The sequence below is a fragment of the Brachyistius frenatus genome, unplaced genomic scaffold (assembly GCF_029030835.1).
Source record: "Brachyistius frenatus isolate BFR_SWC_R1_liver_20210118 unplaced genomic scaffold, ASM2903083v1 Contig_250, whole genome shotgun sequence".
Lineage (NCBI taxonomy): Eukaryota > Metazoa > Chordata > Actinopteri > Embiotocidae > Brachyistius > Brachyistius frenatus.
The window spans coordinates 374,992-402,500 of record NW_027210849.1 but is presented as its reverse complement, the minus strand read 5'-3'; the positions used below and the strand labels follow the sequence as shown (position 1 = coordinate 402,500).

Genomic DNA, 27,509 nt, shown 5'->3' with positions numbered 1-27,509 from the left:
CGTGATATTAGAAGTACATGTGGAGCTGAAACGTTGTGTGTGTGTGTGTCTGTGTGTGTGTGTGTGTGTGTGTGTGTGTGTGTGTGTGTGTGTGTGTGTGTGTGTGTGTGTGTGTGTGTGTGTGTGTGTGTGTGTGTGTGTGTGTGTGTGTGTGTGTGTGTGTGTGTGTGTGTGTGTGTGTGTGTGTGTGTGTGTGTGTGTGTGTGTGTGTGTGTGTGTGTGTGTGTGTGTGTGTGTGTGTGTGTGTGTGTGTGTGTGTGTGTGTGTGTGTGTGTGTGTGTGTGTGTGTGTGTGTGTGTGTGTGTGTGTGTGTGTGTGTGTGTGTGTGTGTGTGTGTGTGTGTGTCTGTGTGTGTGTGTGTGTGTGTGTGTGTGTGTGTGTGTGTGTGTGTGTGTGTGTGTGTTCAGCGGTGCAGGTTGAGCAGTGTTCCCGGCAGCGTCTTCAGGTCCATCTGAGGCAGCAGCATGAAGCAGTAGAGCAGCAGCCACAGCAGCAGCAGCAGGTGGAGCTCCCAGATCTCACTGCACCTGAACACACCACACGAGGTCAGAGGTCAGAGGAGACACACAACCTGAAGACATCAGCAGCTCTGCTAACATGTCTCATTCTGTACAAAAACACCAGAACACACTGAAAGTTTGACTTCTACCTGTAAAGGTCTGTTATGTTCCAGTCAAACGTTCTCTAAACAGCTGCTGATCAGCTGACGTGTTCCCACTGATCAGCTGACGTGTTCCCACTGATCAGCTGACCTGTTCCCACTGATCAGCTGACGTGTTCCCACTGATCAGTCCGAACTGATTGCGCTCAAGGACGCAAGTCTGGCGCTGAAGGACACAAACGTCCTACAAACATCCCACAAACGTCTCACAAACGTCCCCCAAACATCTTAAATGTCCCACAAACATCCCACAAATGTCTCAAACGTCCCACAAATGTCTCACAAACGTCTCACAAACATCCCACAAACATCTCAAATGTCCCACAAACATCCCACAAACGTCTCAAACGTCCCACAAACGTCTCACAAACGTCCCACAAATGTCCCACACACGTCCCACAAATGTCTCACAAACGTCTCACAAATGTGTCACAAACATCCCGCACACGTCTCAAACGTCCCACAAACGTCCCCCAAACATCTTAAATGTCCCACAAACGTCTCACAAATGTCCCCCAAACATCTTAAATGTCCCACAAACATCCCACAAACGTCTCAAACGTCCCACAAACGTCTCACACACGTCCCACAAATGTCTCACAAACGTCTCACAAATGTGTCACAAACATCCCGCACACGTCTCAAACGTCCCACAAACGTCTCACAAACATCCCACAAACATCTCAAATGTCCCACAAACATCCCACAAACGTCTCAAACGTCCCACAAACGTCTGACAAACGTCTGACAAACGTCCCACAAACGTCTGACAAACGTCCAAACACACACGTCCCACAAATGTCTCACAAACGTCTCACAAATGTGTCACAAACATCCCACAAACGTCTCAAACATCCCACAAATGTCTCACAAACATCCCACAAACATCTCAAATGTCCCACAAACATCCCACAAACGTCCCACAAACGTCTGACAAACGTCCCACAAACGTCCCACACACGTCCCACAAATGTCTCACAAATGTGTCACAAACATCCCACAAACGTCTCAAACATCCCACAAATGTCTGACAAACATCCCACAAACATCTCAAACATCCCACAAATGTCTGACAAACGTCCCACAAACATCTTAAATGTCCCACAAACGTCCCACACACATCTCACAAACATCCCACAAACATCCCACAAACATCTCACACACGTCTCAAACATCCCACAAACATCCCACAAACGTCTCACAAACGTCCCACACACGTCTCAAATGTCCCACAAACATCTCACAAACGTCCCACATACGTCTCAAACGTCCCATAAACGTCTCAAACGTCCCTCAAACGTCTCACAAACATCTCACAAATGTCTCAAACATCCCACAAACGTTCCACAAACGTCCCACAAACATCCCACAAACATCTCAAACGTCCCACAAACGTCTCACAAACGTCCCACAAACGTCTCGGGGAAACATGTTCTCATATTTGTTCCTTATCTAGTTTTAACTCATGAGCTGTAAGAGTAAAAACAGTTTTTACCAGAAGGCGGCGTCCTGGTCGTGGTCTCCTGTCTGAGCAGCTCTCTGAGCATCCTGTGAACATCAGACACAGTCACATACAGCCATCATTGAGTTAACATCTGCACACAGGAGGAGAACCAGAGAACCGGAGAATCACAGAACCAGAGAACCGGAAAAACGGAGACCCAGAGAACCAGAGAACCAGAAAACCAGAGAGCCGGAGAACCAGAGAACCAGAGAATCGGACGCACCTTGGACTCAGCGAAGCGAGCTCCCTTCCTGTGACGGAGAATCGGAGCGATCTGGACTTCGTCCGGTCGGATGGAAGTTCTGGAGTCACTGCTGATGAGACAAAATCCGTCAGAACTTGACAGGAGAGGGCGGAACCAGGAAAAGCAGCAGCGATTGATAAATATCTTAAATCTTGAAACCCTCTGAATATCCAGAATGAAATTCAACACGACTCGCTGTCCAAATGTGGTTTAAAAACTGAAGAGACTGAATTCTTACGAATTTCTCCTTTAAGCTGCAGTCATTCATTTTCCTTCACTGGAAACTCTAAACAGAACGTTTATGGAAGTACGTATCAGAGCGGGCGGTCCACTGGTACATCACTAGTGGAGGACTAAGAATAGAAACCTACCTCTGAGTGTGTGTGTGTTCCCCGACAGAGACCGGACTCTGTGTCTCCGCCTCCCGGAGGTCTGAGAGGGCGTGTCCGTACAGACGTCCTGCTGGCGTGTCCCCATGAGACGAGCGCTGCTGCTGGGACTCAGATGATGCTTCTTGGACAGTCTCAGAGATCAGCTGATGGAGACAGACAGATGTTGATCAGGGACAGATGTTGATCAGGGATAGATGTTGATCAGGGACAGATGTTGATCAGGGACAGATGGAGGCAGTAAGAGTGTCTTTGTGAGGACGGGTCGTGTCTCAGTCACTGAGGTTCACATCAGGACATTTAACATATGCTGGTCAGTGGATCTCCACCACTGCAACATCTGGATGAAACTGGATGTGTTTTGCCATGAAATGAATCCTAAAGAGTTGGAGGGACTTTAAAAAGACAAACTCCATTTTAATAATCAGATCACCATTAAATTTATTACGATTTAATGACCACAGTCTGGTTGTTTAGAGGAGGAACGATCTCCTCCCTCAGGATGAGGAGGAACATCAACATAGAACATCATTAAGTTAACCTCCTCAACATCCACGAGGTGTTTTTATCAGCTGACAGACGGATGGACAACAACACTTTCAGAGCTGCAGAGACTGGAATGAGACTCACCTGGTCCTGCTCCTCCATCAGAACCACCTCGTCCCTGAAGTCTTCCTCCATCAGAACCACCCCGTCCCTGAAGTCTTCCTCCATCCGCTCCAGTTGTTGGTTTTCTGGTGTCGTCTGTGAAGTCGGCGCCGGCTGCAGAGCGGAGACGCTCAGGACAGACGGCCAGCTCTGCAGCTCGGAGTCCAGCGGTTCTGTAAACATGGGTTCCTCTTTGTCCGGGTAGAACAGGTCCATGGGCTCAACCAGGTCGCCGACCAGATCCTCCGGAGGAGAGTCTGTATAAAAGGAGTTCCTGGACTCATGAGCCGGTTCACCACAGACCAGCCCGTCTGTCTTTGAGGGGAGCGGACGGCCAGAGACGGTGTCCACCGGTTTGTCCCGGTGTCCCTCCGGCATATCCGCTGAATCTGTGTCCCGCTCAGTGTTGGTGAGTTCTGTTCCGGCCGTCGGGTCATCTCCTGCCTGAGACTTGTCCTGAGGAGACGGACGGTTCTGTTCGTCCTCACTGATTGTGTCTGTCCCACATCCGACTCCACCAGAGGACCTGCTGAGGTTCTGTCCGTCTGCATCGTCCAGCATTTCACTTTCTAGTGCTGGTTTGCCATTTTCTGATGTTGGACAGGAGGGATTCTCCACGGGGACTTTGTCTTCGTCTTCAGTGGACACACGGCTCAGTTCATCTGGGCTTATAGGACATTTAACATCCGGGTCGGTTCCCTCACTTCCTTGGTCCAGATCTTTGTCCTCCTGTCTTTCTGGGACACCTTGTTCCTCGTCCTCCGGCTCCTCCGGCTCACTGGAGATGGAGATCAGAGGGACGACCATGTCCACGCCGGGAACCGGACTTCTTTCTGATGCTCCCTCCTGATTGGCCGAAAGTGTGTTCCTCTCTGGGTCGTCTCTCAAAAGTCCTTCACTGGCTTGGTCTTGTGTTTCTCCGTCATCTTCGTGACTGTTTCCGGTTTCCTGACGTTCAGTTTGTCCTTCGTGGTTCTGAACAGAAATGACGTCCATGTCTTTCTTCGGATCGTCCAGCTGTCCTGAAGTCCTGTTTGTCTCCACGAGTTCAGGCGGAGGTGGTTCCGTGTTGGAGATCAGTTGGATCCGATCTGGTTCGTCAGCATTACGTAGACCTTGAGCAGCGGACTGGGCCGGTACTTCAGCATTCCCTGGACCAAAAGAAGGTTCTTGTTCTTGATCTTTCTGAAGCTGACTGACATCCGTCTGTTCAGAGTCCACTTCTCTTATAATCTCAGCTTCGCTCTGATCCGGGACCAGCTCTGTTGCTACGTCCTGGTTCTGGTTCTGGAGGTTTTCCTCAAGTGGTCCCTGGACTCGGCCCTGGCTGCTCTCCAGAGAGCTCAGAGAGTAAATCCCTTCATCGGTGTAGGAGTCCGTGATGGACGGGACCGGTCCTTCGTCCAGAGGAGTCACGTCCACTGGCGTGGCCCGGTACACTTCCCAGGCCGTCCCGCTGTCACACAGCGAGCTGTCGCTGCGGCTCTCGCCGAACTTCCCTCCCGACTCAGAGTCCAGCCAGGAGTCCGGGGAGCCGATGGCCGAGTCCCCGACCAGCGACTCGGTGTTCACAGACTCTGGTACCGAGGACCCGGTCGGAGACTGACTGGAGGACGGCTGAGGGGACTCAGAGCTGGTGGAGACCTCCTTGGTGGGTACTTTGGGTTCTTCGGGCACACTGCTGGACACGTCGCCCACGTGGGGGGGATCATCTAGAACGTCTTCACTGGACCAGGACCGAGCCGCAGCCCTGAAGGACGGAGACGGGAGGCCTCGGTCCTCTGAGATGGAGGAGGTTAAGATTCTGGGCGGAGCCTGGATGGCGTCCCTCTGGAACATGGAGGAGCGCTCCTTCACGCTGCCTCGCTGGACTCCGTTCTTCAACAGCTCCGAGTTGGCGTCTCTGAAGTTCAGTCGGCCCATCGAGACGCTGCGCTCGATCAGCTGGGAGGTGTCCTCCGGCTGGGAGACAAGACAGGAAGTTAGGACCACGTGTTTGATGCTCGGCCGTCCATGTTAGTGTCGGGGAGCCTCACCTCCTCCGTGCCGGGGAAGTGCTCCAGGAACTGGGACACGTAGGTGATGATGGCCTGCTCACACGGTGCGTTCATGGTCACATCTGGACATAAAAACACAGCGAGGCTCCGAGTCAGTCGTCATGACGAATGTTAGATCTGAAGTCTGAATGGAAGCAGGACGATGTTCACATCTGATGTTACACTTAAAAATGAGGTTCGCTTCTTTTCCCTGAGAGCACCTCACCTCACCTCACCTCACCTCACCTCACCTCACCTCACCCCACCTCACCTCACCTCACCTCACCTCACCTCACCTCACCCCACCTCACCTCACCTCACCTCACCTCACCTCACCTCACCTCACCTCACCTCACCTCACCTCACCCCACCTCACCTCACCTCACCTCACCTCACCTCACCTCACCTCACCTCACCTCACCCCACCCCACCCCACCCCACCCCACCTCACCTCACCTCACCTCACCTCACCTCACCTCCCTCCCTCACCTCACCTCACCTCACCTCACCTCACCTCACCTCACCCCACCTCACCTCACCTCACCCCACCTCACCCCACCCCACCTCACCCCACCCCACCTCACCTCACCTCACCTCACCTCACCTCACCTCACCTCACCTCACCTCACCTCACCACACCTCACCTCACCCCACCCCACCTCACCCCACCCCCTCCCCACCCCACCTCACCCCACCCCTCCCCACCCCACCTCACCCCTCCCCACCCCACCTCACCTCACCTCACCACACCCCACCCCACCTCACCCCACCCCACCCCACCCAACCTCACCCCACCCCACCCCAACCTCACCCTCACCTCGCCCATGATGAACACATTAGAGACACTGCCGTCACCGCTGAGACGGCTCTTTGTTTCCTTCAGAGAGCCTGCAGTTTATCATTAGAGGTGAATTTCAGTGCTAACTAGGTGATGGTAGTGACCAGATGGTGGTGACATGTAAGGTCAGGTGTGCTGTGGTTACCCTCGGGCTCCAGCAGCCGTGGTATCCCCAGGCTGTAGTGGGCTATCCTGAAGGCGTCCTCCAGGTTCTCCCTGGCGCTCCTCAGCAGGGCCTTCCTCATGTCCACCAGGCTGGAGTCGATGGACTTGATGACAGCCAGGAAGGACAGACCGCTCGTCCAGCTCTTCCCAAAGTCCTGCACCGCCACGCCGTACCTACGGAGAGACGGTCCGGAGACAAACTCAGAGAGAGACACCACATTACCTCGTCACTGTTTTCGGAGGCGGAGCCTGCAGTCTTTATGTCCCACAGTAGACTCACTTGCGTGTCCTCTTCTGCACCCACTGCAGCAGCTTCTTGATGGCCCTGCTGTGCTCCCTCATGGCGGCGGAGGCCGACTGCCTCTCGTCTGACGGTGAGCTGCAGTGGGAGGCGTCGGAGTCGGAGCTGGTGGGGATGGAGGACAGGCTGGAGGTGGAGGGGAACTGGCTCCGGATGTTCCCCGTCAGCTCCTTGATCTGCGAGGAGACACATAGATGGATCAACTTCTCTTTCAGGCCGTTCAGTATCGAATCCCACTGTGTTATTTTACCAGGCTGTGTTACGCTGACACTTCACCTGACAACGTGCTATTAATACCAATAAGAATAATCACAGTCCTGAGCAGCTGCAGAGAGCTCAGAGGTTACGTTCCTCCTCTCTGTGCTGCTCACAGACCTCCACCAGAGAGAGAGAGGTCGCCGTGGAAACATGAAACGTACATTAAACAGAAACCATCCCGGGTATAAAGTCAGACCTGCTCTGGCTTCAAATCCTGTTTAAAGACAACAAACTGGTCAAAATCCCAGACTCTAAAATGACTTATTGCGTAACGGTTACCGTGGTAACAGGATGCAAACACAGAATCGGAGTCCGTCAATCATCCAAAGGATCTGGGTTCAGTTTACTCGTCAGAGTCACGGCGACGGTGGAAATAGCAGCATCACGTCAGCTCTGCAGGAGAACCTGCTCCGTTAATGGTGAGATCAACACCAGCAGCGCCACCCGCAGCGCCACCCGCAGCTTACACACTGATGTTGCAACGGTTTCTTACTCCTGACCTCATCTCAGAGATGAACACACAGATGATGTGATGACGAGGTTTTAAATAAAATGACGGATCAGAACAAATCGTCAGGAGGAAGTTTCTGACCTGGAAGAAGAGGATGATGTTCCAGATGAGTCCCAGGATGATGGAGGAGTTTCCGTCAGCAACATCAACTGCATCGATGCTGACCAGCTTCACCTGAGGACACACACGTTGTGTATGCAGCAGCGATATTCATTCATGGAGCAGGAAACAACCGACACACTCACGTTTCTCTCCTCCAGGAAACACAGCACCTTGGCGATGTTGTTGAGTCTGAAGATACGATGGGAGGACTTCTTGAACCCTTGAAGCTGTGAGTTCATTCAGAATATATAAAAATATATAAACTGCTTACACGATGACAACAACAACAACAACAACAACAACAACAACAACAACTACTGCTCAGTTTACATGTGTGAAAATGAAAGTGTTTCAGTCTGACCAGTTTGCAGCCGGAGAGCTCCTCTAGCAGAGCCATGAGGATACGACCGTCCTGGATGTCCTGGAAGAGGTCGTGGACCTCAATGGGAGGGTCACACTGAGGACAAGAGACAGACAGAGAGGACAGACAGGAAACAGACAGGAGACAGAGGCCCCCCCCCCCCCCCCCCCCCCCCCCCCCCCCCCCCCCCCCCCCCCCCCCCCCCCCCCCCCCCCCCCCCCCCCCCCCCCCCCCCCCCCCCCCCCCCCCCCCCCCCCCCCCTGGGGACAGAGGGGAAACCGAGAGGAGACAGAGGGGAGACACAGAGGAGACAGAGGGGAGACAGAGGGGAGCGTTAACTGCCACTTTTAATACACTGATTCCTAAATATAAATAAACATAAACTGGAATAAGTCTGTCTTTAATGATTGAAGTCTGAGGACATATATGGACATGTCTGCACTGTGTGTGTGTGTGTGTGTGTGTGTGTGAGGGGGGGGGGGGCTGACTGGAACTTTCCAAGATGACAGAAGACAAATGTGTGATTGTCAGTTAGTGGGTCAGAGAGAGAGAGAGAGAGAGAGAGAGAGAGAGAGAGAGAGAGAGAGAGAGAAGCTCATTGTGGGACAGAAAACAAAAGGCTGGAGGAGACTCTGCGACTCACCCAGACTCAGACAGACTCACCCAGACTCACCCCGACTAACCTAGACTCACCCAGACTCAGACAGACTCACCCCGACTCACCCAGACTCAGACAGACTCACTCCGACTCATCCCGACTAACCTAGACACACCCAGACTCAGACAGACTCACCCCGACTAACCTAGACTCACCCAGACTCAGACAGACTCATCCCGACTCACCCCGACTCAGACAGACTCAGACAGACTCACTCAGACTCAGACAGACTCAGACAGACTTAGACAGACTCACTCAGACTCAGACAGACTCAGACAGACTCACCCAGACTCGCCCCGACTCACCCAGACTCACACAGACTCAGACAGACTCACCCAGACTCACCCAGACTCAGACAGACACAGACACACTTACCCAGACTCACCCCGACTCACTCAGACCCAGACTCAGACAGACTCACCCCGACTCACCCTGATTCAGACAGACTCACCCAGACTCAGACAGACTCACCCAGACTCACCCCGACTCACCCAGACTCAGACAGACTCACCCAGACTCACCCAGACTCAAACAGACTCAGACAAACTCACCCAGACTCAGACAGACACAGACAGACTCACCCAGACTCACCCCGACTCACCCAGACTCACCCAGACTCACCCAGACTCAAACAGACTCAGACAAACTTACCCAGACTCACCCCGACTCACTCAGACCCAGACTCAGACAGACTCACCCCAACTCACCCTGATTCAGACAGACTCACCCAGACTCAGACAGACTCACCCAGACTCACCCAGACTCAAACAGACTCAGACAAACTCACCCCGACTCACCCCGATTCAGACAAACTCACCCAGACTCACCCCACCATCCTTCTGTCTGTACGTAAACTGGTTGCTTCAGCTGTTTTTTAGGAGGATAAACTACAGCAGGACATCGCTTTGTTTCCATGCCGACGCAAACTGGAGACACGCTGACCTCCATCTATTCTGAAGAACATCGTACTACTGCACCTTAACAGACCGTTTAGGTCAGTGATAGAGAGCAACAGGATTTATTGTTTCTGGATATTTAAAGATAACAGACTGTTTTCTTTACTAGTTTATACATTTTTATTTTCATTTTATAGACAAAAAGTGAAGAAATTAAGCAGAAAATGAGCAGCAGATTATCTGATGATGAAAATGATCAAAAGTAAACAGGTAAACATGCTCAGTAAACAGAAACAGGACACTTCCTGAAGACTTTTTCATCACAACAGCAACATACTAAGTTTGAAATAAACTGCTGCATTAATAGAAATGAAGATGCTGTTTCTAAATGTCCTCTGTGACAGTTCTCCATCAGTCACATGATGAAGATGGAACATATCCTGGCTTAAATTTACACATTGATTTCTTTAACTCTGTATTTTCTTTTTTTATGATAAAGGAGATGCAGAAATAATAACTACAACAGCTCATTTAATCGATGTGTCTTCTTCCTCCCTGACGGTGTTGACAGGACATTTCTCCTGGATGTGACCCAGACCACTGAGCAGGAGCCCCCCCCCCTCCCCCCGCTGACCGTACATGCAGCCCTGCAGTGAGTCATGTGACATCACCACGGCTCCCTCCGATTGGCTCTTTACAGCCCAGTGACACTTTAACTACGGGCCACATGTATAATTCAGAGTGAGGGTAACTGCTGTTTATGTTCTGCACGTGTCTGAGCTGCAGAGGAAGACACGCACTGAGCATGCTCAGTAGTCTCTGCTGGCTGTTACAGGCATGAACACGCTGCTTCTCTGAGGTTTGGGGCTGAAATGTCATAAAAGAAAGATGATCTTGTTCCACTCAGGTCGGATCAAGGAAGCTGAACAAACCTTTTCTAGATGGAGGTTCATCCATCGGGTGAACGTTCTCTTCTGCACCACTTCTCTTTCAACTGCAACACAGAAACAGGAAGTCAGCCATCAGCAGCAGGAAGCCAGTGAGCACCAATCAGAGTAAAAGAGACGTCAGTCTGTACAGACCCACGAGGTCCTCACAGGCCTGAGTGAGTCTCAGGTAAAACACCTGAGGCCTGAGTGAGTCTCAGGTAAAACACCTGAGGCCTGAGTGAGTCTCAGGTAAAACACCTGAGGTCTGAGTGAGTCTCAGGTAAAACACCTGAGGTCTGAGTGAGTCTCAGGTAAAACACCTGAGGCCTGAGTGAGTCTCAGGTAAAACACCTGAGGTCTGAGTGAGTCTCAGGTAAAAACGCAGGTATTGTTTTCTTCTGTTCTTAAAATGATGCATTCAAATTCAAATTATTTTCTTTGAGGTTTTTCCATTTAATTATGGCACAGTTAAATTCAATTAAAGAAAGTAAATTACTTTGAATATATAATAATTCACAAGTTTTAAAGAAAACAAGGAGACATTTTATAGTGTTGGTTCTGATATTCAGCTGAATTTCTTTTAAGGAATAAAGCATGGACTCTAAATCATAGACCCATGTGTCTTATTTTGTCTGATATGATTCCAGATTCTCCATTTAGTTTTACAAAATGTAAAATATTTATGTTTGGAATAAAGAACATTATGAAATACAACAGCTCTCTGGTCTCTCTTTAATCAGTGCAGAGTTATTATATAATAATAAGTTACTGTTATGGATTGGGACTGCAGCATTAAATATTAGGAGTAACTATGGGAGGAGTTACTATAGGAGGGTTACTATGGGAGGGGTTACTGTGAGAGGGTTACTATAGGAGGGTTACTATGAAGGGGTTACTATAGGAGGGTTACTATGGGAGGGGTTACTGTGAGAGGGTTACTATAGGAGGGTTACTATGAAGGGGTTACTATAGGAGGGTTACTATAGGAGGGTTACTATAGGAGGGTTACTATAGGAGGGTTACTATGAGAGGGTTACTATAGGAGGGTTACTATGAAGGGGTTACTATAGGAGGGTTACTATAGGGGTTACTATGAAGGGGTTACTATAGGAGGGTTACTATGGGAGGGGTTACTGTGAGAGGGTTACTATGGGAGGGTTACTATGAAGGGGTTACTATAGGAGGGTTACTATGAGAGGGGTTACTATGAGAGGGTTACTATGAGAGGGGTTACTATGAGAGGGTTACTATAGGAGGGTTACTATGAGAGGGGTTACTATGAGAGGGTTACTATAGGAGGGTTACTATGAAGGGGTTACTATAGGAGGGTTACTATGGGAGGGTTACTATAGGAGGGTTACTATAGGAGGGGTTACTGTGAGAGGGTTACTATGGGAGGGTTACTATAGGAGGGGTTACTATGAGAGGGTTACTATAGGGGGGTTACTATGAAGGGGTTACTATAGGAGGGTTACTATGGGAGGGTTACTATGGGAGGGGTTACTGTGAGAGGGTTACTATGGGAGGGTTACTATAGGAGGGGTTACTGTGAGAGGGTTACTATGGGAGGGTTACTATGAGAGGGTTACTATAGGGGGGTTACTATGAAGGGGTTACTATAGGAGGGTTACTATGGGAGGGTTACTATAGGAGGGTTACTATAGGAGGGGTTACTGTGAGAGGGTTACTATGGGAGGGTTACTATAGGAGGGGTTACTATGAGAGGGTTACTATAGGGGGGTTACTATGAAGGGGTTACTATAGGAGGGTTACTATGGGAGGGTTACTATGGGAGGGGTTACTGTGAGAGGGTTACTATGGGAGGGTTACTATAGGAGGGGTTACTATGAGAGGGTTACTATAGGAGGGTTACTATGAAGGGGTTACTATAGGAAGGTTACTATGGGAGGGGTTACTGTGAGAGGGTTACTATGGGAGGGTTACTATAGGAGGGGTTACTATGAGAGGGTTACTATAGGAGGGTTACTATGGGAGGGTTACTGTGAGAGGGTTACTATGGGAGGGTTACTATGGGAGGGGTTACTATGGGAGGGTTACTATGGGAGGGGTTACTATGGGAGGGTTACTATGGCAGCACAGTCAGCTCTTCATTGTTATGTCCAGAATGGATCAGCGGAGACACACTGATAATCTGCTGTGGTCCTCTGAGGCTAACGAGAGCTCTGCTGTGATCACCGATCGTTTCCATCGATCTGTAACCTGACGGGCCGACAGTCGTCTCACTCTGTCCTCTCTGCTTCGCTGTTGGTATTCAAGAGGTGTCACTGAGGCTTTATTTCATGAATCATTGTCAGAGCAGACACAGGAAGGGGAGCCGTTTTACTGCCCCTTTTGTATTCTCACTGGCCCGGTAGCCAACAAACATCTCTTTTACTAGAAACAGGGTTTCCAGTCAGACGTGAAACTCTCTGACTGTCACTGACACTGAAACTGCCTAACCTCGAATCAACAGACAAACAGGATGTTGTGCTGAGCAGACAACAGACATCATTTCATCTCCATCATTTTACAAACTAAACTGTTTTCAGTACAAAACCTTTCACTGCTTCAACCTGCTGCACAATTATTAGTTTTACAAATTTTATATTTTGTTTTCTGTTGTCTATTTTTATCACTCTGTAGCCAAAGCTCTTGAAATTTACAATTTCCTACATATTTGCGTTAGAAACTTATTGACGAATGGAAGGAGGATCAAACCATTTAGGGAGGACGGGAAACACGTGAAATAAAAAACATATGAAAAAAACTACATGGAAAATATTATGTTTTTATAAATGACAACTTGACTTTAAACATGCAAACAAAATTCCCTGATATTCCAGGACTTCGTCCAAAAAAATGATCCAATCAGCTGACTGTCTCTGTCTGGAAAAGAGTTCTAAAAATTCCCTGATATTCAATGAAATTCCATGATTATAATTAATTATTCATACTATAATTAATTATTCATACATACAGTAAAGTTCCAGTTACATTCAGTTTTTATTGAAAGAAGAACAGAAGCAAATTTCTGAGAAATGTTGACAGATTCAGTTAATTCTTAAAATCGGCATGTTTTTAATTTTAAAAGGTAAAATGTGCTTTGGGGGAGGAGCCACAAACTGTTGACAAAAAGATTTAACAGGATACTTTAACGTTCATTTTAAAAGATGAACCTGAAAGTGAAGCACCGTCCTCTTCTACACAATAATACACAAGTACACACACTCCAACAACACACAGACACACAAACACTCAGACACACAAACACACTCCAACAACACACAGACACACAAACACTCAGACACACAAACACACTCCAACAACACACAGACACACAAACACTCAGACACACAAACACACTCCGACAACACACAGACACACAAACACTCAGACACACAAACACTCAGACACACAAACACACTCCAACAACACACAGACACACAAACACTCAGACACACAAACACAGACACACAATCCGACAACAAGTCCTTTCCCCGTCAGAAGACACGTTTGCTTCTCAGATTACTTCCTGAGCTTCAGGTGTGTTCAGACCGGACACATTATTCTCCCTCTGAACATGATGAGGTCATCTCACACACACTTCCTGTTTGCTTAGAGTGTGTCTGTCAGGTGGGAGACCAAAGCAGCGGGAGATCGTCACCGTAGACGTAATTATATACATACATACATACATATATATATATATATATATATATATATATATATATATATATATATGTCTATGACCTCATGGTTCAGACTGAAGGTTTAACTCAGTTTAATATCACTGTTCTCAGATCAGCTGGCTGGAGACTGAAATCTCTCATTTGTTTGTCATGCAAACAGACTACAGGCTCCACATGTCTGCTGACTGCAGCATGAATGATGGGACGGGCGGCGGGGGGGGGGGGGGGGCAAGGGGGACAAGAGGGACAAGGGTTAAGGGGTGGGGTGGGGGGTGAGCAAATACAATTAAGTGGGACTTAATAAACACACATCTATTAAAGACTTCTGTGGCTTCTTTGTTCTGTGGATACAAACAAAGCATATGTCTCCTACTGTCTCTTACTGTCTCTTACTGTCTGCCTCTGTCTCCTGTTGTCTCCTACAGTCTCCTACTGTCTCTTACCGTCTCTTACTGTCTGCTACTGTCTCCTGTTGTCTCCTACAGTCTCCTACCATCTCTTGTTGTCTCCTACTGTCTCTTATTGTCTCCTATTGTCTCCTACTGTCTCCTATTATCTCCTACAGTCTCCTACTGTCTCCTAATATCTACTATCGTCTCCTACTGTCTCCTATTGTGTCCTACTATCTACTATTGTCTCCTACTGTCTCCTATTGTCTCCTACTGTCTCCTACTGTCTACTATTGTCTGCTATTGTCTCCTACTATCTACTATTGTCTCCTACTATCTCTTATTGTCTCCTACTCTCTCTTACTATCTACTATTGTCTCCTACTATCTACTATTGTCTCCTACTGTCTCTTATTGTCTCCTACTCTCTCTTACTATCTACTATTGTCTCATACTATCTACTATTGTCTCCTACTTCTCTTATTGTCTTCTACTGTCTCTTATTGTCTCCTACTATCTACTATAATCTCCTACTATCTACTATTGTCTCCTATTGTCTCCTACTGTCTCTTATTGTCTCCTACTATCTACTATTGTCTCCTACTGTTTCCTATTGTCTCCTACAATCTACTATTGCCTCTTACTGTCTCTTATTGTCTCCTACTATCTACTATGGTCTCATACTGTCTCCTCCTGTCTCCTACTGTCTCACAGACCACAGACCAGTAGAGGAGGTGGAACTCGAGCTTCGTCTCCACCTGATGAAGAGGAGGATCACATCCATCCAGAGCCATTACACAACAACGCTGGGGGCGACACAATGGTAACTATAGCAACCAGTGCACACAGAGTAAACATGACAACAGCAGTAACCAGAGTCACCAGTCTACTACATGTTCAACGTTTCTATTTCTGTTTTTATTACAGATGTTCTTCATTTGAATCCAGTGTGAGAACTGAATCTGATTTCATACTTCAGATGGAGTCAGTGTGTTTACGACCTCGCTGATCAACTCCATCATTACAGGATCTTTTATGATTTCTGAATAAAATGACACGATAAGAGGACCTTCTAAGTGTCTCTGATTTCTGTCTCATCAGAGCCAAGACGAGCGTCCTCCCTCTGATGGACAGAACAAAGAAGCGCCTGCAGTCCTTCTGGATCCACCGACACAAACTCACTGAGACGTTCAGGGACCTCATCAGCAGGAGAGGGACAGTTCGAATATGGAGGAAACACCAGAGGAGCTCCTCCACTGAAATATTCATCAAGCCGCTCTGGGGGGAGGGGGAGGGGAGGAGAGGGATCGGGGGGGGGGGGGGCATCCCTTCAAACTGCAGCGTTTCATCATCATCATCATCATCATCCAGCAGGATTACATAAGAGCAGAGACTCCTGCTTCCTGTCAACACTTCACATGGGAGCAGAACAAGAACATGTTCATGCACGTTTACAGAAAATATCATTTTGCATGAAATTGAATATTTATTTCTAATAATTTCACATTTCAATCTATTTTTATCAACAAAATGTATTATTTAATTTAAAGGAAAAATATGTTCCTTTGACGGCTGAGTGTTGAAGTTAAATGAGTTCAGATGAAGCAGTGAACTTTTGGGCGTCACGGTGGTGCAGTGGTTAGCACCGTCACCTCACAGCAAAAAAGGTTCCGGGTTCGAATCCGGTCCTGGGCCTTTCTGTGCGGAGTTTGCATGTTCTCCCTGTGCTTGCGTGGGTTCTCTCCGGGTTCTCCGGCTTCCTCCCATCATCCAAAAACATGCAGAGCAGTTATAAACAGATAATTGTGCCTGAAATGCTCGTCTCTAATTACAACGTCATGTTAGCGAGCTCGTCCAACCAGCTTCATTATTCTGAGTCAAATCCAAAGTTAACCTCAGCAGGTCCTCCTGAATGTTCGCTGATGGACGGTTAACACAAGAAGACGTCTCCCAATGACTGAAGACTCCCGTCTGTCTGACCCAGCTGTTCACCGCTCACTCTGTTCTCACACATCTCTACCAAAATTCAAACATGTGAGAGTTATAAAAGAAAAGCCTCCAGTTCAGAGCAAATAAACTGAAGCTGGAGTGTGATTGTATCCTCAGAGGAACATGAGCTCACCAGGTGGTGAAATGTACCAAAACAAAGTCCTCTGAGCTCCTTCAGTCACGGAGAACTTATCAGACAACTAAAGACATGAAGGCTTTGATCCCTCGGATTACATCGTCTTTAGGAAGAACTTGTTCGACTGAACTGAGAGCTCAACACATCACACACCTGCTGATGTCATCGCGTCAAACATCTTCCAGCAGATTCTACGAGTCAGCAGCTTTCTGGAGGAAACTCAGAGGTATGATTACACATCTAATATCACACAACACACACGGATACCTTCGTGACCAAACACTAAAACAGAGCGCTCCGAAGGCTGGACGGATCCGTCTGCAAAATAAGCGACTTTTCTTCAGGTGTTCAAAGGTAAACAGAGATGGTGAAAGTGTTTGTGACCGCGGAGGTGGAACAGAGCGAGACATCAGCAGAGATCCGGTGGAGAAGGGAGGAGCGTTCCCTGGTGGGCGGTGTGTTTTCCTGAAGCTCTTCTACCTACTCAGCGGACGCCCCCGGGGGCCGCAGGTCAGCCGGAGAGCACGGTCTCTTAGAAACACGGCGGGGTGGTGAGGCTGTCATCGCTGCCGTTAACCCTTCGGATACCGCTCTGCTTCAGCGAGTTACTGCCAGGCTGTTTCTCAGCAGACCAATCAGACGGCCGGGTGAGCTCACTCAGACTTACATCACTAGCGGTGGAGGGTCTACCCAATAAAGGAACCAGTGAACTTTTAAGAAGAGCCTGTGTATTTTTAGAGGAGGAACCGGGCAGAGCTTTATAAAAGGAGCACTTTTCAGTGTTTGTCTCTGAGCACTCGCCGTGCCGTCGCTCTGCAGCAGCAGGAGGAAGTTAGTGAGCCAGAAGGATTCATGTCTACCGCCGGGCACCATGAAAACACATGAAATCCTAACGTTTGGTCAGCTACTAGAAAGGTTCAGGGACTTCATGGTATGTGAAGAATAACATAAATGTGAATAAAAACGGAATGTTGAGCAGCCGAAATCTTCTAACAGGCAAGAATGGAACCACATTTCACTTTCAAAACTCCAGAAACTGGTCTCCTCACTTCCTAGACGTTTACAGAGTGTTTTTAAAAGAAGAGGTGATGCAGCTCAGTGGTGAACATGATCCTGGAACAACTTCTTAAAAACATGTTGCTGACATCACATTTTTTATAAAACAATAACATTTCTCAGTTTCAGCATTTGATTTGTTGTCTTTGGTCTATTTTAGGGTCTCAGCTGTAGTTTGGACAGACTCGGATGTCCTTGAACCGAACCGTGTTTATTTCCTGCTATCTGTCTATGCTGCTCTTTTCTCTCTCTGCTCTCCTCTCAGGCAAAATGAGTTGGAGGTTTATTCCTGTTCAACTGAATGGAGCTGATTTCAGGATCAATGTTCTCCCAGCTCAACTTCTTTTATTTGGCCCAACACATCTTTCTGGATGAACTGAGTCTGATCTTATTTTAGGTTTGTAAAACTCAAAGTATATGACTGGATGAATGTAATATTAAACTTAAAATTTCCCCTCGGGGATTAATAAAGTAACTACCTAACCTAAAGCATTCAGACCATTGTAGACCGGGACATAAATGATAGGTGGCTATTTTATTAAATTAAACTGTAATGTCTTTCTGTGTTTCTATTGAATAACTTTAATCTTGTCCATCTGTCTTTATAATAAGTAAAGTCTGCTTTACATGGAGGTGTTCAGGATGTTTCCAATGCTGCAGCAGAGCCGAAGGACAGCTGGTTGGTCGGAGTTATGGAAAATGACAGATTTGCATCCTGCTTTGCATCTTCGCGGCTGCACACCTGTAGAATACCTGTAGACTACCTGTAGAATACCCGTAGAATACCTGTAGACTACCTGTAGAATACCTGTAGACTACCTGTAGAATACCTGTAGACTACCTGTAGAATACCTGAAGACTACCTATAGACTACCTGTAGAATACCTGTAGACTACCTGTAGACTACCTGAAGAATACCTGTAGACTACCTGTAGACTACCTGAAGAATACCTGTAGACTACCTGTAGACTACCTGAAGAATACCTGTAGAATACCTGTAGACTACCTGAAGAATACCTGTAGACTACCTGAAGAATACCTGTAGAGTACCTGTAGACTACCTGAAGAATACCTGTAGACTACCTGAAGAATACCTGTAGACTACCTGTAGACTACCTGTAGAATACCTGTAGACTACCTGTAGACTACCTGAAGAATACCTGTAGACTACCTGAAGAATACCTGTAGACTACCTGTAGACTACCTGTAGACTACCTGTAGACTATGATGTAGACTACCTGTAGACTATGATGTAGACTACCTGTAGACTACCTGTAGACTATGATGTAGACTACCTGTAGAATACCTGCCTGCCCTCCTGTTGGACAGACGATCACCTCAGTGCTCTTTATTCAGTCGCATCATGAATGTGTTGCTTTACACACTTTCAGCTTTCTTCCTGTTGAAACAGTTTCGCCTTCGAAAAACTTCATGTTGGAAGATTCTGTTCAGATTTAAATGAAACTGTTGAAGTAAAGATCCACACAACTACACAATCCTCCAACTACACAATCCTCCAACAACACAATCCTCCAACTACACAATCCTCCAACAACACAATCCTCCAACTACACAATCCTCCAACAACACAATCCTCCAACAACACAATCCTCCAACAACACAATCCTCCAACAACACAATCCTCCAACAACACAATCCTCCAACAACACAATCCTCCAACTACACAATCCTCCAACAACACAATCCTCCAACTACACAATCCTCCAACAACACAATCCTCCAACAACACAATCCTCCAACAACACAATCCTCCAACAACACAATCCTCCAACTACACAATCCTCCAACAACACAATCCTCCAACTACACAATCCTCCAACAACACAATCCTCCAACAACACAATCCTCCAACAACACAATCCTCCAACTACACAATCCTCCAACAACACAATCCTCCAACTACACAATCCTCCAACAACACAATCCTCCAACAACACAATCCTCCAACTACACAATCCTCCAACAACACAATCCTCCAACAACACAATCCTCCAACTACACAATCCTCCAACAACACAATCCTCCAACAACACAATCCTCCAACAACACAATCCTCCAACAACACAATCCTCCAACTACACAATCCTCCAACTACACAATCCTCCAACAACACAATCCTCCAACAACACAATCCTCCAACAACACAATCCTCCAACTACACAATCCTCCAACAACACAATCCTCCAACTACACAATCCTCCAACAACACAATCCTCCAACAACACAATCCTCCAACTACACAATCCTCCAACAACACAATCCTCCAACTACACAATCCTCCAACAACACAATCCTCCAACAACACAATCCTCCAACTACACAATCCTCCAACAACACAATCCTCCAACTTTATAGTCTTACGGTGCTTTTTAAAAACAAAGTGAGTGACACAGATGATGTTCAGTGTTTTAGAGTCGTGTGTAAAATGCAGTCCAGACAGGAAGTGACCAGCAACATGAAGCTCCAACAACCTTCAGAGAACACATCACAGGACATCTATGATGTCATAGTCTGAATGTTGAGCTTGCACATGACCACACTGCTCACACATTTGAAAAGATGCTGAGACTGCAGATAAGGATGAGCTTCTTTTATAATGAGGATGTTTTGTGAGTCTGTTGTGATGGTGTGCGTTCATCATGAGCTGCTGAATTCTACCAGTGAGTTACGGTGAGTGAAACAGATGTGAAGTTTCTAAGTCGTTGCTGCCGGACGACTCACAGCGTGGACGAGGAAACGCAAACGGAAGGAGAGGATCAGCTGACGAGAGGAGTCGAGTCTGAGTTGAACTTCAGAACTCAGCAGAGTCTGTGGAGCCTGAAGTTGACAGTCAGGAAGCAGCAGAGCTCCACGTCTCCTCAGCTGTGATGTCACCGCTGTGATGTCACCGCTGTGAGCAGATGATCAGAGAGAAGTCTGAACTCTTCCTGACGCCATCGTTTCCTCGTCACTTCTGTGATTTATGGAGAATCCTTCACTCGTTTCTGAATCCTCAACAGCTCAGAACTCAACACGTGAAACCAGTCTGAACACACAAACACACTTTGTGCACTAGTGTGTGTTTGTGTGTGTGTGTGTTTGTGCACTAGTGTGTGTGTGTTTGTGCACTAGTGTGTGCCTGTGTGCACTAGTGTGTGTGTGTGTGTGTGTGTGTGCGCGCGTTTGTGCACTAGTGTGTGTTTGTGCACTAGTGTGTGTATGTTTGTGCACTAGCGTGTGTGTGTTTGTGCACTAGTGTGTGTGTGTGTGTGTGTGTGTGTGTGTGTTTGTGGACTAGTGTGTGTGTGTGTGTGCTTGTGCACTAGTGTGTGTGTTTGTGCACTAGAGTGTGTGTTTGTGCACTAGTGTGTGTGTGTGTGTTTGTGGACTAGTGTGTGTGTGTGTGTGTGCGCACTGTGTGTGTGTGTGTGTGTGTGTGTGTGTGTGTGTGTGTTTGTGGACTAGTGTGTGTGTGTGTTTGTGCACTAGTGTGTGTGTGTGTGTGTTTGTGCACTAGTGTGTGTGTGTGTGTGTGTGTGTGTGTTTGTGCACTAGCGTGTGTGTGTGTTTATGCACTAGTGTGTGTGTGTGTGTGTGTGTGTGTGGACTAGTGTGTGTGTGTGTTTGTGCACTATGTGTGTGTGTGTTTGTGCACTAGTGTGTGTGTGTTTGTGCACTAGTGTGTGTGTGTTTGTGCACTAGTGTGTGTGTGTGTGTGTGTGTGTGTTCCTGTGACTTGAAGCTCGTCTCTGAGGTGAACGACATGTTTCCACCAGACGTGTTTCTTCCACCGCAGCAGAAAACCCTCTGAGCCTCCAACGTTTCTTCACAGAACATTTCATATCTTATAATATGTCGTCTTCACGTAGATTTCAGTAAATATTGTATTTTGAAATCATTTTGAAACTTGCTCACATCGCAGCCTCTGATTGGCCGATCAACGGTTTGGGACGAGTACGTGTACCATTATCGAGTTATTAATTAAAAACTGTTGGTTACGATGACTTCTTTGGATCAAAGAGTGAGTCAGCAGGCGGACTGGGACCAGTAAACCCTGAATCAGCCCTGATGTCCACTGATTGACGGGTCCAGTACAGAACAGAACCGGGCTGCTCTCACACCAACACCTGCCTCCACTTCAGATTAGACCGTAATCTGACGTCTCTACAGAGAAACTTTGTGCTGGCGCCGTCTTTGTCAACCTTGGGATAAAATGGTACTTCGCTCCTCCGAGTGGGAGGAGCGGTATCCTAGCAACCATCAAAACAAAATCAAGTCGTGCCAGGTTTCATGTTTATCTGGTTCTATTTCAGTCAGCCGTTCTTCTATCAAACGTACATTTATGAGGAACCCTGATTCCTTCTGCTGCTGAGCCTCCTCACATCCTTCATGTTAACAGCTGAGTCTAATTGGGCTTCCATAAAGTTTAAATTAAAAAAACAGCAGACAATGAAAACAACGACATGCTTTTCCCATAATGCAACTGGGCAGGGTCTTTATTTAGACCACTGCTCCCTGCAGCCTGACAATGACGCAGACGTTCTGTTGAACCGTCATGACATCATGGTGGTGATGTCATCATCCATGTCCGTTTACCAACAAAGTCTCATGAAATCCAATTAATAATATCGGTTAATAATTTACACATCCCATCATTTTGATTCTTTAAATGATCAAATCAAAAATTGCCTCTCTGGGAAACATACCAGGAAGAAGTTGAGCAGGTCCAGTCCGGTTTAAACCAGACATGTTAAAAACCTTTTATTATGAAAAGAGAATATCGCTCATTCTGCTGTACAATATTAATACAACTGTGTGGGGCTACTTGTTGAAATATACCTGTGACGTAACCACTGTTCACAAGAAATAGTGAATAATGCACATTTGCATTGTCTGAATTTGATTACGGATCAGCTGATACACATTAAATGTCAACATGACAACTTTGACCGTTAAAGACAATCGTGAACATTTAATTTCCTCACTGCATCATCAGCGTCCAGTTAAACCCCCCGGTTACCGAAAGTTAACCGACACCTCCCACCGTGTGCTTCCAGAGTTATTAGTGGTCATCATTTACCTGAAAACATCCAGTTCACCACAGTGATGAAGCTGCTGTATAAACTAGCAGAACGTCGTACTGTAACGGATCAGACAGAAACCTGCAATGAGGTGGGAGGCAGTGTTGGATGTGTGTTTAAGTTAGTGTGTGTGTGTGTGTGTGTGTGTGTGTGTGTGTGTGTGTGTGTGTGTGTGTGTGTGTGTGTGTGTGTGTGTGTGTGTGTGTGTGTGTGTGGGAAGGTTCAGCTCGGTGCTGTGATGCTCAGAGTCTCTGTTATGTAACAGCCGTTGTTTCAAAGCTCTCAGCTCATCAGACGACTCTCAGAGAAAAGAGACAAAAGCACAAAACTCCTGCATTTAAAAAAGAAAAATCTGGTAGGAGTCCAAGATGAGAAGAAAAGCTGCGTTTAAAGCTGAGAAGGAATGCCCAGCTCACATGTAGTGAAGCGTGTCGTTAGTGAACACGCTAAGGTTTCTAACATGAGTCTCTGTCCACTTGAACAGAGTCAGCTGGCATCAGGACCTTGAACCTCCTCCAACAGGAATCACATCCTCACTTCATCTATCGGGGACGTCGTGACGCTGAAACCTTCTGGAGCCTGAGTGTGGAGGTGGAGCCTGAGTGTGGAGGTGGAGCCTGAGTGTGGGGGTGGAGCCTGAGTGTGGAGGTGGAGCCTGAGTGTGGGGGTGGAGCCTGAGTGTGGGGGTGGAGCCTGAGTGTGGAGGTGGAGCCTGAGTGTGGGGGCGGAGCCTGAGTGTGGAGGAGGAGCCTGTGTGTGGAGGTGGAGCCTGAGTGTGGAGGTGGAGCCTGAGTGTGGGGGTGGAGCCTGAGTGTGGAGGTGGAGCCTGAGTGTGGGGGTGGAGCCTGAGTGTGGAGGTGGAGCCTGAGTGTGGAGGAGGAGCCTGAGTGTGGAGGTGGAGCCTGAGTGTGGGGGTGGAGCCTAAGTGTGGGGGTGGAGCCTGAGTGTGGAGGAGGAGCCTGTGTGTGGAGGTGGAGCCTGAGTGTGGGGGTGGAGCCTGAGTGTGGAGGTGGAGCCTGAGTGTGGGGGTGGAGCCTGAGTGTGGAGGTGGAGCCTGTATGTGGAGGTGGAGCCTGAGCGTGGGGGTGGAGCCTGAGTGTGGAGGTGGAGCCTGTGTGTGGAGGTGGAGCCTGTGTGTGGAGGTGGAGCCTGAGTGTGGGGGTGGAGCCTGAGTGTGGGGGTGGAGCCTGTGTGTGGAGGTGGAGCCTGAGTATGGGGGTGGAGCCTGAGTGTGGAGGTGGAGCTCGACCGGTCCTGTCAGACCACATTCAGTTCTTTCCTTCATCAGTTGGTGTTGCAGGTTTTTACCAAAATAATCTACCAACAGATCCAGTTAGTCTTTTCTTTGGAACGGGAGGCCGATACGTCCACAACCGACCGGGTCCAAGTGTTATCTGAAGGTTTGAGGTTCTCGAGGACGTTTCTCCTCTGATCATTTCTTCATTGTGAGTTTTTTCTCGTGGGTCGTTCACCTCTCGAGAGCCATTGACCGTCGTGATGGTCACATGGTTCCTGGTGTAAATAGACGCGGTTCTGCTTGAACCGAGGGGCTGATAACGTGGAGGCCGACGCTCCGTCCAGAGCTGCCGATGTCGCCCTCAGATAAACAATTTGCTAGCGCAGGCCACGACTTTCATCTTAATGTTTCAGGGTTTGATGGCCTGCATGCCGGTCTATCCTGTCTATATGTCCTGGTTCTGTCCTGCAGAGCGTCAGCGGGAGCTTTTTTGAGCAGTGTAAATCAGGAGTGATAAATGAAGGGAAGAAGTTACTTTTGTTAATCAAGTTACAAGTTTCAAAGCCGATCAAATGTTTGCACGTTTAAATCTGTTAAAAAAGGTAATAATTTTCATTGGATTAACTTATTTTTCTACACAACTTTAGACTTGAAATTAAAAGTAGTATGTAGTGTGAAAGTATAATTCTGGTTTACTTGTAGTCACCACAGTAACGACTGTAATCAGACAACTGCTTTAACATCACAACAGCAGACCGACGAAGTTTAGAGATTTTTTTATTAATAACGTAGTTATTACTGTCACTGGAAAAACTAAACATAAAACCCAAGTAGGAACAAAACAGAATGGTCCTTTAAAACGGATTAAATTTCGTTTTTACCTCTAAAACCTTCAATTATTTGATCAATTGTTAGTTCGGAGCGGTTTGGAGCAGGAAGTGACCATATTTGGACGAGCTGGGGGAGGAGCCAGCGGTGGATCTGACCGATCTGATCGGAAACCTGACGATACTACGTCCCGCCCACCGATAGCTGCAACCTGACTGCACCACAGGCCTGTCAATCAAACAGACACGCCCCCAAAAACAGGTCTTCTTGAATCTTCTTTTCTAATGAATGAGGGATTATTTTCAGATGGACCTCCAGAAAACTAAGAAGAAGGAGTGACTTTAGCTAACAACACCGAGATAACTGATGGACACATTTTATTCACTTTGGATTTGATGAGAGAAGTTGAATGGGAGTCTATGGAGCCGGAGGCTTTTTGGAGCCGACCTCTAGTGGCACTCGCTGGTATTGCAGCTGAAGACACTTCTGGATCAGAACCATTTTACAGACCTGAAGCTACGAACTCTTTTAGAAACAGACTGTGATGTTCACGTTAAATGAATGTGACCTCTGCTCCATGTTTGCAGGATATTTAAACAGGCATTTATTTTCGTAAAATGTTGCTTCTGGCAACAAGATGACTGGAAAACTTCAGAATGAAGCTTTAAACACTTTTCAGTGTCATAATGAAGTCAATTTAAAGCTGCTGTAGACAAAAAGAAACATGATTGAGTTTATAATCTGAAACTAACAGCTTTCCTTCAGTAGAAATAAAGTTTTCTCTGAGTCACAGACCAGCAGAACTTCTGGTTCCGTGTCATCAGGCCGTTCCACAGTTCCACGAGTGTTTGGTGCCAACACAGAACCAGCAGTGACGCTCTGAGTCCATCAGAACGGGTCTGGGTCGGGCTGCAGGGTGAAGTGGGTCAGAGCTGAACAAAGCGTCCTTTCTCACCACACTCATTAAATCAATTACTTCCACTTTAAAGAACAAGCGTTGTTGGACTGAGCCTCTGATCTCTGGGAAGCCCTGTTTGGAAAACTGGAAACATTTAGGAAGTATTAAATATTCCCACGTGACCCACCGGGTCGGTCCGGTTCAAACAGCAGAGAGGTGGAAATATGAAACAACACCAGACCAATCAAAAGCAGGCTGTTAGTACTGTAGACTGTGATAAAATACCTCATTGGCCCTGGACCTCTGATCATCTACAATATATGAAGATAAAAGTCTTCTGCAGCAACAAACACAACACTGACGGAAACAACGGTTCATAACTTCGACTTTATAAGCGGCGGATCAGCTGGACGTGAAGCCTGCAGCTCAACACATTCAAAGTAATAAACCCCGTCAGAGCTCAGGTGATGTAACGGCTCACTTCTGTTATTATTGGCTCTGATGTGAAGAACTGGCTGGAGGTGGAGAGAGTGACATCATCGCTGAAATGTAATATCTAAAAATGTTTTGAGTGACCTCATCAACAACATCATCAGAAGGGGGTGAAACTAAACTACAGGTAGAGAGCAGGACATCAGGAATAAAACATGGAGGAAACGTTCTGCAGGTCACAAAGCTTTCATTTAGGATCAAATCCAAACGAAAGATTCTTTTTAAAAGCTGATATCTGACCCAGTATTTGTGTCCTGATTCATCAATCTGTGGTTTGTGTTGATGAGAGGAGTCAAAACTTCTGCTGCATTATATTTGAACTGTCTCCTGTAATTCCTTCTACTTCATGGTGGATGTATAAAACACTCCGATACTCCTCTAAGTGTTCCTGAAGACGGGTTTCCTTAAAACAGCCGAGATGTTCAGGACACTTTCATTCTGCTGCTGACTGATTGTTGTTGCGTTCACATCAACCACAAACACAGATTCTCCACTCATCTGTCTAATATAATGAACTCAACATGGGTTTGGTTCCAAACTGAGAACTGAGTAAGAACTGTTTCAGTGATGGTTTGAAATTGTTGATCATTCAGTTTATTAATGATCACAGCTCCATAATTAATGTGTTTTAGTCTTTTAAAAGTCGGAGACATCAGTTACAGTCACATATCAGAGACTGAAGGCTCTTCAGGTCCGGGACACCCTGAGGGGCCCCTGAGCACCGACTCAGTCCAGGACAATGGTAGTGAAATGCGGACGTGTTAGAGGACCGGACCTGTAAAGTTTGGGACTGCTGTTCACTCTTTAAAGCACCTGAACTCTACTCCTACTACTATAGTGCTACTCCCTTTCAAAGTTTCCTGCCCCGCGGTGAGTCTGTGTGCGGTGATTGTGCGGGGATGGAGCCGCGGTGAGGCCACCCAGCTCTCCGATACAAACAGCATGACTCTCTGCAGCCGACGGGATGCTCCTACCTTGCAGATTCTGCACTCGGATGTCGCTGATCTGCCCGATGAACTCCTCCCGCTCGAACCAGTCCTCCCACTCGTGTCCTGCCATCTGGAGCGGCGGAATGCGGGAATCCTGGACGGGAACACTCGGGAAGCTCCGGCCGGAGGAGGCGACGCTACGGCGGCTGCAGGCGGGCAGGCGAGCTCTCTATTGTCCGGCCGGCCGAGGGGGCTCCATGCACGCCGGGCTCAGACTGCAGCAGC

At 47.5% G+C, this 27,509-nt stretch overlaps 1 protein-coding gene across 2 annotated transcripts; it reads right to left on the bottom strand.

Annotated features, from left to right (window-relative positions):
* Nucleotides 1–286: 286 nt before the first annotated feature.
* Nucleotides 287–27,509, bottom strand: clmna (calmin a). Of its 2 annotated transcripts, none has more exons than XM_069720770.1 (13): nucleotides 27,270–27,509; nucleotides 10,505–10,566; nucleotides 8,019–8,114; nucleotides 7,801–7,884; nucleotides 7,637–7,729; nucleotides 6,766–6,962; nucleotides 6,466–6,659; nucleotides 5,483–5,565; nucleotides 3,429–5,408; nucleotides 2,781–2,944; nucleotides 2,389–2,476; nucleotides 2,157–2,209; nucleotides 287–527 (listed from the first exon to the last, which is right to left on the bottom strand). In XM_069720770.1, exons 1-13 carry the CDS (start codon nucleotides 27,352–27,354, stop codon nucleotides 404–406), a joined length of 3,303 nt encoding a protein of 1,100 aa, XP_069576871.1. In that variant the 5' UTR covers nucleotides 27,355–27,509; the 3' UTR covers nucleotides 287–403. The 2 variants fall into 2 exon arrangements, with proteins under 2 accessions (XP_069576871.1, XP_069576870.1); XM_069720769.1 differs by having other exon boundaries at nucleotides 2,389–2,479; nucleotides 27,270–27,508.